A 13,974-nucleotide genomic window follows, 5' to 3' on the forward strand; every position below is an offset into this window, starting at 1 on the left:
ATGACAAGATTCAGGGGAGGGGAGGTAGAGATGATTCTCCACTCATTGCTTTCCTCCATCACTAACCCCTATAAGGTTGACTGGTGAGTTTTTTTTAAATTGATGATTATGCAATTTGTGTAAATATTTAGTTACTAATGTAAATACTTAGGATTAAAAAGTATTATAAAATATTTTTATTATGTCGGTGAATGTTGGCGATAAATATAATCGCAATCGCCCTCTGCTTGTGGGAAAGGGAGGGGTCGTACTTTTAAAATGGGATGGGCCGGGGTGTGTGCAAACTCTCACTTAAATGAAAAGATTTCTCGCTGGAAGATGTAAACTTAGTCGTAAAGGTTACGTAGTGAAGGCTCCACACTGGACTAAAGGCTATGGAAACACAAAGGTGTTCAAATGGAAGTCTGGGGATTATATTTTAGAGGCCTTCCAAAAACTTTGGTAGACATATTTCTGTTAAAACCATCATAATAATAATGACAGTAATAACAATAATATATATATAAAAGGGAAATATAGTTAAATTTCATTGTGCAGTGTTGAAAGTTAGGAAAACGAGTTTCTGTTGTTGTTTTTTTTAATCATATATGTGTGTATGTGTGTGTGTGTTTAATAATGTGTGTATGAAACCTTTTTTGTCGTTTTTTTTTTTTCATTCTGAAGAAAAAAAGAATTGTATATGGTACTGAACACAAAAGGAATGGGGGAATCATACCTTCTCGAAAATTATAGTAAATATATTTGGTTTATGATAGAGAAGGCGGGGTTAAATTGGAACATCAACAATCTTCTATAAGCAGAATAAGTATCTATAAGAGACCAAAATTAAAAAAAAAAATGATTTTAAATTTTTAACTCATGTCTTTTCAAAAAAAAATAAAAAATTTCAAAACATTATATTTTATCGTAATTTCTAGCCGTTTTGCAATTTCCATTGCAATTTATATAAATATTACATAAATGTGCATATATATTCAATAAAAGTTAATGACCACATTTGTAGGACGTAACACACCTATACACTCACACAATAGATCTTCCTAAAGGGGTTACCCATTAACAATAGAAAAGAAGGAGTGTTGATAATAGATATTTATGCTATTATAAAATATGTATACTACTTTAGGTTATCAACATATTTAATTCCTATAAGTAACGCGCGCAAATCCCTCCTGCTGATTTCCATTCCCACTTTAAGAAGACAATTTTCTCCAAATTCCATTTTAGCAGTTTGTACAATGGTGTACCCTGCCCTGTGCTCCAGTGTGTAGCCTTGAGACTCATTACGTCATTTTTACGACCTAGTTCAACATCTAGCTGCGACAAATCCTTTCCTTTTAGTGGAAGTGCGTAGAGGGGGGAGAGCTATGGAGGTGAACCAATGAGAGGAGAATCAACTCTACCTCCCCTTCCGTGAATCCTGTGAGGTCTATGTTTTATAATGACTATTAATCCGGAGTCATTTTTTCCACACATTCTCACGACTGTCATTTTTTTTCCTCGTTTTGTCAGCTTTTCTTTTATATCATGAAAATTCAGTAAGAATCGTTATAGTTGCTATTTATTATAACGTCACCGATAGCCCAGAGCCTAAGGAGAACATATACGTTAACATTTTAAAACTACTTGCTAAATTAAGATCGCTTATTAAAAAGTGCCTAATTTTCCGCCTTGTCAAAAAGTGCCTAATTATCCGGTGCCTAAATTTCCGGGTGTCTAATAATCCGGGTGCCATAATATCCCGGTGCCTAAATTTCGGGGTGCCTAAATATCCGGTGCCTAAATTTCCAGATACCCTATCCCCCATGTGACATCCTAAAATAAGTTATAACGGACCTTATCATCGTTTCATCATTACTATCCCCCATGTGACATCCTAAAATAAGTTATAGCGGACCATCGTTCAACACCAGACAACTAATGCTCCCTTTCTTATCGTTACCTTGGAAACACACAAAGACAGGATTCACTGTCAAAAGTCATCCTTCAATGTACAGTGGAGAGAAGTGTATGGACCTGGTTAGACAAAGTCAAAGAATGGACCGGTTGTATGGACCTGGTTAGACAAAGTCAAAGAATGGACCGGTTGTATGGACCTGGTTAGACAAAGTCAAAGAATGGACCGGTTGTATGGACCTGGTTAGACAAAGTCAAAGAATGGACCGGTTGTATGGACCTGGTTAGACAAAGTCAAAGAATGGACCGGTTGTATGGACCTGGTTAGACAAAGTCAAAGAATGGACCGGTTGTATGGACCTGGTTAGACAAAGTCAAAGAATGGACCGGTCTTTCTCTTGATATATTGCTAAGAACAGCTGCTGACCGGGAAAAGTGGAGGAATTTTGGTTACGCGAACTGTCACAGCACCCCAACGACGAAAGTCAAGGGACAGATGATGATGATGATGATGATGATGAAGATGATGAAGGAGCAGCGATAAATTTCTCAAAACGATTTTTATTGGAACTTCATCCCAATTTGTTTTTATATATTGTTATAAACCTGGAGGTGACACGGGGCCTGATGGGGGGGGGGTATGTGTGTAGTCAGCCGACGCACATTGCCCCAGGCCAGAGCTAGAAGAGCAGTCAACCGTGACGAGCCAAGACAGTCAACTGCGACGACTGGCAAAGTTTAAAGAAACAACTAGAGTGAATATTACTTAGGCCAGTCACGTCAGGTGTAGTCATGTGATCAACCAGAATGGTCGAGCGACGTTCCATCCGGTTTGAGTCACTTCACGTTATCTCGCAACTTCACAAGTACGAGTCCAAGTCAAGAACCAGTCTCGTGTAAAGTCGGTCCGGATCAGAGAATCGAGTGCAAGTCTAGGAAGAGGTGGAGAGTTGATACAGCGTTACACAGTTGATACGTCGGAGTGTGAACCTTTTGAACAGTCAGTGTTATGTTGTTGCCAACTATACAGTATTGGTTGTGATTTATTCAACATTAAAGTGTTATTTGGGGTGTGAATTTCTTTAAGTTGGTGGTGTCGTGTGAAGCAGTTTGCACAGAGCCTGAATAGTGAGAAACGTTACAATATATGCCTCAGGGCCCTGACTCACCTATCACTGATTCTCCACGTGCCGTGGACAAAAACAAAATACGAACATTTAACCTGTTACCAATTAGCTTGGGTCTAGAACAATTAAGATATTTTCATGGTTGCACCAATTTCGACCCATTATGTTTTTTCGACGTATCACAAAATTTGCACTTCCTTTTTTTTTTTACTACCAAAAAGAATTTCTACTTTCTGTTCGCTCCAACTTATAGACTTAGTTTTAATTGAACACATTTGTATTTTATTTGTAAATAGAGATGTAGATAAAAAATGTCACATCAACAAAAGCAACTAATAAAAGTAAATTGAGTTCATGTTGTTTTCGAGATCACCGAATCTTTTATATTTATTTCTACATTCATTGATCATGAGATCTCTTAAACTGTCGTACGTATCTGCATCAAAGTTTGTCTACAGGTTCCTTCTACGTCCAAGGTGCCACACTAAGAACGGTTATTGACAGATTCACAACCTCACGCCCAATGTTTACGAAAACCGCAAGCTCTATAAAATCTTTGTCTTTTAGTTTTGGTATTTCTTCAAATGGCCGCAGTCTTTATAGAAAGGATAAATTGAGAGATATCTCGCAAATTTCGTTTTTTTTTAAGCATTTTTTTTTCCGTAAGTTTCTACTTATTTTAATATGCTTTAAGTCATTTCCACTTCCTTTAAGACGCGGTCTCAATAAATACATCTAGTCTTTTGAGAGTGAGAGAACGAGATGTCAAATACTGGTGCTTTGTAACATGGTCCACAAAGTAGTAAAAAGCAACTAAATGTTAATAACTGTAGAAAGATCCATCTCGATCTATTGCCATTTCGTTACATTCCAAAGGGATGAGATAAACGATTACAGTTAATCAAACCAAATGGATATTTCTTTTGTATTTAGACAACAAAAGAACAAAATAAATGTGGAAAAAGGAACGTGACTGTGGCATTCAATTTGGGGCTTTTTGGAAAATGTCTTTTCTCTAGGCCTGAAACTGATGGTATGAAGAAATGTATGCGGTGTCTAATACCAAACATTGTTTGCTTTAAGATTAAAGGATGCACACAAAAAAAGTCGGGGGGTGGGGAGGTTAAGGTCGAAATATAATAGAGATGGAATTGATAAGCCGAAAAAAAAGTCATACTAGTGCGTGTGTCGGCGGCACATAATGGAGCGTGTGTTTCCATTGGGCTAAAAAAAAGTATTTTAGGCTGAAATCTGTCCGGTTTATTTCTATTCGAAACAACGTAGCCGGTGTGTGTAGTGGGAGTATTATATTAAGTCTGAAGTACTGTTTTAGTGTTGTAAAATGTTTTACATGTTTCGGATGTTCCTTCGGAGTTGAAGATAGTTTACTTCCTAGTCCAAACCTCCCGCAGGACGACGGGGGATGGGAGCGGGCAGGATTTGAACTCTCGACCATCGATAAATTCAAACGACAGTCTAGCGCGCAAACCGCACGACCAGGCAGACTATCTTCCCTTAAGAAGCAACGCCTGTTATTTTAAAGTAATTTATAGTATAAGATTATAAATAGATCGAATTGTATTAGAGATCTATATATAAGTAACAAATTCTCACTTAAATATGAGGGTCTATTAAACTAGACCTAAACTTTTTTTGGGTGGGCGGTTTCTTATTATTACATTATTAATAATGTGTGTTCAATAGTGATCTCGGGTGGGGGGAGAGGGTATTTTCATTATTTCAAAAAATGTAAAACTTCACATAGGTCTACACCATGAAATGAAGAACTAATCAATTTTTTTTTTAAATCTGTCTATCAAATATTTCGAGTAGAAGCCGACGATTGTATTAAAGACTTTTTTGGTTTGCGGGGAAGGTTACGTTATTATCATCCCCCCACCCCAGGCTACACCTATGATTATATCAACTGAAAAGTTGCAGGAGTGTACTCCCTAAAGTATTTGTGTGCTGATGCTGTGGTCATGCAATAAACATCCACGTTTGTGTGTTGTCTGTTTCTTGGTTGACTTCTAGAGTGTGCTGATAAGAATCTTACACTCAGAACTTCTATCAAGTCAATCATAGAATGGATCAAATAAATGTCAGCTTTTAAAATCAACACAAATCATATTTGCATTCCTCAGAAATATTTGTGTTTCTATTTTACTTTCAGTACCAAATATTCCAAGATTTTCTATTGTAGAAGTTGGCCGAGACTTTATCAACGTCAGTTGGTGGAGGGACCCTTACGTCTCTTCTGGAAGTGTGATAGGAGTGGAGTTTAGAAAAGAAGGTTTGAATCATTTCTAGGTAAACAGTTCTTGTTACTTACAATAATGACGTCAGCCTATGATGCTTTAAGGCTGTATTTCTCCACTTCTAGATGGAGCTGACTGGTTGAGTACAAGTCCTGAGGTGTCACATGATTGGGTTCAAATTAAAGGCCTTCAACCTGGCTTTACTTACGTTGTTCGAATCGTTGCCACAACTGGCCTCATCCGTAGAATATCTCAAGAAGAGCAAGTCAGGACAGACGGTACAGGTATCGGCTTAATGTCATTTTATTTTTAGGGAAAAGTAATATCATTGGAAGAGACTATCAATTTTGTCAGATTTTTTAAACGCTGGCCGCGATATCCCGCCATTAGTTGTAGTTTCATTGTAGTTATCAATTCACGTGTAACATAGTAACATAGTAACGTAACATGATCACCAATATTTAAATGTGTGTTTTTAAATGTGTAAGAACCGTCTATATAAAACACTTTTGAAAGTTGACAGTTTTCGCAAGAAGCGTCTAGAATACTATCGACTCCAAACTGGAAGAAGAAGACATTTCAAAACAGGATTCTTCTATCTTGCTTGTGTCAGAAGGTTTGAAATTCTTCGAACTGTTAAAAATGTCCGCGGCAAATCGTCGTATTTAACACAAAAATTATCTTTCAACCATCACGCCCATTACAGACGTACGAGCGCTATATGTACCTCGAATGTCACTCGCATAATATTATTGGCTAGTGCTGCGTGACTCTTGACTAGACTTGATTTAAAAAGTGCGCTCTGATTGCAAGAAAACACTTTCTAGCTTCCAGTCCTAACCTTTTTTCTACTTTAACCTTTGATGACATGCGCTCTTCTGACTTAAAGATCAAGGCGTTGTGGTCGCCAGGAGAAAAAAATGTTGAATATTATAACAAAGTCAAACGCTTGTTGCAGGCTTCGCGATGGAGTAGCTTACAGGGTGTGAAATGAGACACTGCTGCATCTCTTTGACTAACTCCATCAAGAATTTGTTCAATGTACACAAACAATAATGAAATGATCTTGTTCACTTTCTAGTTGAGCTACAATAACCAATAAGAAACGGATTCTGGTCCAGACATGGTCGAGCAGTCAACGTTATCGAGATATAGAACTCATCAACATCTACAGTGTTCATTGGTAGATTTCCGCTGAGAGTCATGGGTTAGGGTATTAGCCAGTAAAATGTGTCCAGGTATTAGCCAGTAAAATGTGTCCAGGTATTAGCCAGGAAAATGTGTCCAGATATTATCCAGTAAAATGTTTCCAGGTATTTTCCAAGAAAATGTGTCCAGGTGTTAGCCAGGAAAATGTGTCCAGGTATTAGCCATGATGTGTCCAGGTATTAGCCAGGAAAATGTGTCCAGGTATTAGCCAGGAAAATGTGTCCAGGTATTAGCCAGTAAAATGTGTCCAGGTATTAGCCAAGAAAATGTGTCCAGGTATTAGCCAGGAAAATGTGTCCAGGTATTAGCCAGTAAAATGTGTCCAGGTATTAGCCAGTAAAATGTGTCCAGGTATTAGCCAAGAAAATATGTCCAGGTATTAGCCAGTAAAATGTGTCCAGATATTAGCCAGTAAAATGTGTCCAGGTATTAGCCAGTAAAATGTGTCCAGGTATTAGCCAGCAAAATGTGTCCAGGTATTAGCCAAGAAAATATGTCCAGGTATTAGCCAATAAAATGTGTCCAGATATTAGCCAGGAAGATGTGTCCAGGTATTAGCCAGTTAAAAGTGTCCAGGTATGACATCCTTATGTCACTAGGTAACTGAGGCGAGTGTTCCAATCACTTCTGGAGCCATCCAATGTTCAAATTGAACCCGTCTTTATGGCGTCACTTTGAATTTTAAACATTTTGTAAATATTAATACAATTCTAAACATTTTGTAAATATTGATACAATTCTAAACATACATATTAATGGAAACAAGTTAAAGTTGTTGTTTTTTATTTCAAAGATAATACCTCGTATATGAAGCTGATAATGTAGTTCCTAATGAAAATAATACTAAGGCTTGTCTTCCTGCTCGAACATTAATGAAGAGTCTAGGATTTCCCGTGCTACAGCAGCCCCACCAACCGGTGGTCGAGTTAGATTCTCGTCTAAGTCTGTACTCGGCAGTGGATTTGTTTGGGTCTCAAATATGTATCCCGCAGTTTTTGTTAGTGATCTCCATCTGTCTCATTCTAAAGCCTCCTGCTGCCAGTTAAAGCAAGTTGACTCCTAAGTTGTTCTTCAAAGTGTTTGCGTGGGGACGACCACCTTTCAGTTCACCATCAAGACATACGCATGCCCCATATGTGGGATATGTGCTCTTCCCAGCGTAACTGTCGGACTTTCAGAAATTCACAAGAACATCGCTGTTAGTAGTGCAGTCTTGACACATTCTTGTAGACAGCTCAAGGTCGTTCACAAAGCTTAGGACACTTTGTCTCTACTCAAATTATGTCACACATTATGACACTTGGAAAGAAAAAAAAAAGCCAGACAGACCTTGATAGAAAAGTAGTTCAAGGCTTCATCAGGGAAACATATTGAATATAGGTCAAGGAAAAAGGAGACAAAGGATACAATTTAAAAAAAGCCAATTTGAAGGTTGTTGAGGTGGCATGTTGGTCCTAGAGGATTCTATGGAGGAGATATAAAAAGGAGAGGAGCTGTTTTGTGGAGTAGGAGCTTAAAATTATTCGAATAGAAAGTTAGATCTAGAAGTCTCTTGTTTGGAAGTAAATAGTTGGTTACTTTGTTATGGTATGGGACAGTAGACGTCAAAGATTAAAAACATTGCGTCTGAACGAAACCTGACGTCAGCAGTTGTCAAGTCTTAGGTGCCCTCTCTCTGGGTTTAGTACAATATTGACTTAGATTAAATAGTCATAACTAGTCATTTATATTTGCATGTTTTGAATGTCAAATACATATGTCTTTATATGTCCAATGTTTTCTCTCTAGCGAAAGCCTACGACATCAGCGATAATTTAGGATGGTTGCTCTCTATGCTTGCCTCCCTTGTGGTGTCTAGTGCACTTCTGATTGGCTTGTGGGTTTGCTATCACAGAGGATTTACATTTAAGACTCAACAAGAAGAGATTGACGTCACAACATATCGTGTGGGAGATGAGACTTACACTGGTACACAATATAGTAAGACATGTCACACAATATAGTAAGACATGTCAGACAGTCACACAGTATAGTAAGACATGTCAGACAGTCACACAATATAGCAAGACATGTCAGACAGTCACACAGTATAGTAAGACATGTCATTCAGTTACACAATATAGTAAGATATGTTACACTGGTACACAATATAGTAAGACATGTTACACTGGTACACAATATAGTAAGACATGTTACACTGGTACACAATATAACAAGACATGTTACACTGGTACACAATTTAACAAGACATGTTACACTGGTACACAATATAGTAAGACATGTTACACTGGTACACAATATAACAAGACATGTTACACTGGTACACAATATAACAAGACATGTTACACTGGTACACAATATAACAAGACATGTTACACTGGTACACAATATAGTAAGACATGTTACACTGGTACACAATATAACAAGACATGTTACACTGGTACACAATATAACAAGACATGTTACACTGGTACACAATTTAACAAGACATGTTACACTGGTACACAATATAACAAGACATGTTACACTGGTACACAATATAACAAGACATGTTACACTGGTACACAATATAACAAGACATGTTACACTGGTACACAATATAACAAGACATGTTACACTGGTACACAATTTAACAAGACATGTTACACTGGTACACAATTTAACAAGACATTAAGACTATACACAGAAACATTATACAGTCAATACATTGTTTGTAAGATACCACTAGAGGCTAAGACACTATGTGAGGTGATGTAGCAAACATAGACGCTGTGATCTAGTGTGTAGGACAAACTGACGTCTGAACAAAAAGGATCGACATTCACCGAATGACCACACATACTTTTTTGTAACTACTTATAGGACCACACATACTTTTTGTAACTACTTATAGGACCACATATACTTTTTTGTAACTACTTATAGGACCACACATACTTTTTGTAACTACTTATAGGACCACACATACTTTTTTGTAACTACTTATAGGACCACACATACTTTTTTGTAACTACTTATAGGACCACACATACTTTTTTGTAACTACTTATAGGACCACACATACTTTTTTTTAACTACTTATAGGACCACACATACTTTTTTGTAACTACTTATAGGACCACACATACTTTTTTTTAACTACTTATAGGACCACACATACTTTTTTGTAACTACTTATAGGACCACACATACTTTTTTGTAACTACTTATAGGACCACACATACTTTTTTGTAACTACTTATAGGACCACACATACTTTTTGTAACTACTTATAGGACCACACATACTTTTTTTAACTACTTATAGGACCACACATACTTTTTTTTAACTACTTATAGGACCACACATACTTTTTGTAACTACTTATAGGACCACACATACTTTTTTTTAACTACTTATAGGACCACACATACTTTTTGTAACTACTTATAGGACCACACATACTTTTTTTTAACTACTTAAAGTATTAGACTCGACAATAGTTGGGATGTTTGAGTCCATCTCCTTTTGACTTACTAACTAGACCTTTCTCCTCTTCACTCTATTCTTCGTCCTTTTGTCTTACTAACTAGACCTTTCTCCTCTTCACTCTATTCTTCGTCCTTTTGACTTACTAACTAGACCTTTCTCCTCTTCACTCTATTCTTCGTCCTTTTGACTTACTAACTAGACCTTTCTCCTCTTCACTCTATTCTTCGTCCTTTTGTTTTACTAACTTGACCTTTCTCCTCTTCACTCTATTCTTCGTCCTTTAGACTTACTATCTAGACCTTTCTCCTCTTCACTCTATTCTTCGTCCTTTTGACTTACTAACTAGACCTTTCTCCTCTTCACTCTATTCTTCGTCACTTTTGACTTACTAACTAGACCTTTCTCCTCTTCACTCTATTCTTCGTCCTTTTGTCTTACTAACTAGACCTTTCTCCTCTTCACTCTATTCTTCGTCCTTTTGACTTACTATCTAGACCTTTCTCCTCAACACTCTATTCTTCGTCCTTTTGACTTACTATCTAGACCTTTCTCCTCTTCACTCTATTCTTCGTCCTTTTGACTTACTAACTAGACCTTTCTCCTCTTCACTCTATTCTTCGTCCTTTTGTCTTACTAACTAGACCTTTCTCCTCTTCACTCTATTCTTCGTCCTTTTGTCTTACTAACTAGACCTTTCTCCTCTTCACTCTATTCTTCGTCCTTTTGACTTACTAACTAGACCTTTCTCCTCTTCACTCTATTCTTCGTCCTTTTGTCTTACTAACTAGACCTTTCTCCTCTTCACTCTATTCTTCGTCCTTTTGACTTACTAACTAGACCTTTCTCTTCTTCACTCTATTCTTCGTCCTTTTGACTTACTAACTAGACCTTTCTCCTCTTCACTCTATTCTTCGTCCTTTTGTCTTACTAACTAGACCTTTTTCCTCTTCACTCTATTCTTCGTCCTTTTGACTTACTAACTAGACCTTTCTCCTCTTCACTCTATTCTTCGTCCTTTTGACTTACTATCTAGACCTTTCTCCTCTTCACTCTATTCTTCGTCCTTTTGTCTTACTAACTAGACCTTTCTCCTCTTCACTCTATTCTTCGTCCTTTTGACTTACTAACTAGACCTTTCTCCTCTTCACTCTATTCTTCGTCCTTTTGACTTACTATCTAGACCTTTCTCCTCTTCACTCTATTCTTCGTCCTTTTGACTTACTAACTAGACCTTTCTCCTCTTCACTCTATTCTTCGTCCTTTTGACTTACTAACTAGACCTTTCTCCTCTTCACTCTATTCTTCGTCCTTTTGTCTTACTAACTAGACCTTTCTCCTCTTCACTCTATTCTTCGTCCTTTTGACTTACTATCTAGACCTTTCTCCTCAACACTCTATTCTTCGTCCTTTTGACTTACTATCTAGACCTTTCTCCTCTTCACTCTATTCTTCGTCCTTTTGACTTACTAACTAGACCTTTCTCCTCTTCACTCTATTCTTCGTCCTTTTGTCTTACTAACTAGACCTTTCTCCTCTTCACTCTATTCTTCGTCCTTTTGACTTACTAACTAGACCTTTCTCCTCTTCACTCTATTCTTCGTCCTTTTGTCTTACTAACTAGACCTTTCTCCTCTTCACTCTATTATTCGTCCTTTTGTCTTACTATCTTCTCAATGTCTAATCGTAAGGATATAGTTGGCACACCCTAAAGTAAGCGTAGTCTATATCCTATGTAGCTATAGTATGATTTAGTAAACTTAGATGATATGGTAAGCTAAAAAGAATATAAATGTTAACTATCTATGCAATAACAGTTTCATTGCAATATTTTAATTAAATCCTAAATAGACACTGAAGAAATTTCTTCCCATTCTAAAGAAAGACAGGAACCTGTTGGTCATATTAATTTAATCTATCACGACACATATAGGTAAGTTTCATTTGCAGCTATTCTCGGGTGTATTTAAATATCTTTATACACACCTCACTCCCAGGTCTTACACACACATCTCTCCCTAGTCTTACACACATGTCTACCTAGTCTTACACACATGTCTACCTAGTATTACACGGATCTAGGAACTTTAGGCACTGGGAATTTAGAAACCGGAAATGTAGCCACTTTTTGACAAGGCGGAAAATTAGAAACCGCAAAATCAGGGACTCTTTAATAGCGACCTTAATTTTGAACATAATTCAAAGGTTTTACTGTATATTGTATCATGAGGCTGGCTATGTGCTATTGGTGACGTTATCAACAAAATAGCATCTATAACAATTTCTTACTGTATTTTCATGATACAAAAAACAAAGTTGACAAAAGGGACAAGAAGTAGGATCATGGCGCACTGAGAAAGCTAAAAGCATGAAATTGCGCTAAACAAAAATACTCACTGAAATATTTCTAATTGCACAGATTTATTATTGTTAGTCTAGATGTATTACAAATTTATTTACATACATGATGTAAAAACAAATGTTACAGTTAATAAGAGCTTTGTTTAAAAACATTTTTTTTTGTTTCCTAGTTGTCTTTTCCCAATCTCTTAACTTTTTCTATAGTCAAGTTTCCCTTTAAACCTTACAATCTATAGAGCAGATGATGTAAAGATCTGTGGACCGAGCAGATGATGTAAAGATCTGTGGCCCGAGCAGATGATGTAAAGATCTGTGGCCCTAGCAGATGATGTAAAGATCTGTGGCCCGAGCAGATGATGTAAAGATCTGTGGCCCGAGCAGATGATGTAAAGATCTGTGGCCCTAGCAGATGATGTAAAGATCTGTGGCCCGAGCAAATGATGTAAAGATCTGTGGCCCGAGCAGATGATGTAAAGATCTGTGGCCCGAGCAGATGATGTAAAGATCTGTGGCCCGAGCAGATGATGTAAAGATCTGTGGCCCGAGCAGATGATGTAAAGATCTGTGGCCCTAGCAGATGATGTAAAGATCTGTGGCCCGAGCAGATAATATAAAGATCTGTGGCCCGAGCAGATGATGTAAAGATCTGTGGCCCGAGCAGATGATGTAAAGATCTGTGGCCCTAGCAGATGATGTAAAGAACTGTGGCCCGAGCAGATAATGTAAAGATCTGTGGCCCGAGCAGATGATGTAAAGATCTGTGGCCCGAGTAGATAATATAAAGATCTGTGGCCCGAGCAGATGATGTAAAGATCTGTGGCCCTAGCAGATGATGTAAAGATCTGTGGCCCTAGCAGATGATGTAAAGATCTGTGGTCCGAGCAGATGATGTGGCCCACGGTTAATGAGGGTGGTGTCCATCACAACGACCAACCACCTTTACTTTTCCTCAACCAATGTCAGGTATCCATTAGAGCTAGGTGGACTCAGTGGCGCTCAAGGATCCCGAAATTAAAAATCCTGGTCTTCTCCAGGATTCAAATTCGGGACCCCCGGTTCAGACGCCATGCGCTTTGCCGCTCAGCCAACGCGCCTCCCAGATTTTTCTTTTGTGTAAATAACTTCCCCAACTTTGCGTATTGGCGTACTTTCCCTTTCCCCAACTTTGCGTATAGGCGTACTTTCCCTTTCCCCAACTTTGCGTATAGGCGTACTTTCCCTTTCCCCAACTTTGCGTATAGGCGTACTTTCCCTTTCCCCAACTTTGCGTATAGGCGTACTTTCCCTTTCCCCAACTTTGCGTATAGGCGTACTTTCCCTTTCCCCAACCTGTGTGTGTCAGCGCTTGGCAAGTCTACTTGTAGTTCTGCAACAAAACAAACTTTCATACAGATTTTTGTGTACAAAATTAAATATTTAAATAGTAACGTTTTTTACAGGCCTCCGAAAGGAGAAAAGACGCTATTAGTTTTGTGTGGAATGTCTGTCCGTCCGTCCGTCAAGTTTAGATCTCGTAAACTAGAAAAGATAGTGAAAATCCGACATCATAATATTTTAGACCATTCAAAGTTCTGATGCAACGGCTACTTTTTTCTTTTTTGAAAGTGAAAAAACTAGTTTTTTAAATCACTTATGCAAGCAGTTTTTTTTTTCAT

General features: G+C 37.7%; 1 protein-coding gene across 3 annotated transcripts in view; it reads left to right on the forward strand.

Annotated features, from left to right (window-relative positions):
* The window catches only part of LOC106071377 (neuroglian-like), a 232,569-nt gene that overhangs the window by 204,765 nt on the left and 13,830 nt on the right, over window positions 1-13,974 (forward strand). For 2 of the 3 annotated variants that reach the window (XM_056024540.1, XM_056024542.1), the window contains 4 exons: window positions 5,197-5,316; window positions 5,407-5,565; window positions 8,279-8,470; window positions 11,810-11,891. In XM_056024540.1, coding sequence (XP_055880515.1) covers window positions 5,197-5,316; window positions 5,407-5,565; window positions 8,279-8,470; window positions 11,810-11,891 — 553 coding nt within the window. The remainder of the gene's footprint in view (window positions 1-5,196; window positions 5,317-5,406; window positions 5,566-8,278; window positions 8,471-11,809; window positions 11,892-13,974) is intronic. The other variant, XM_056024541.1, reaches the window with a different exon arrangement.

The sequence above is a fragment of the Biomphalaria glabrata genome, chromosome 3, assembly GCF_947242115.1.
Source record: "Biomphalaria glabrata chromosome 3, xgBioGlab47.1, whole genome shotgun sequence".
NCBI lineage: Eukaryota > Metazoa > Mollusca > Gastropoda > Planorbidae > Biomphalaria > Biomphalaria glabrata.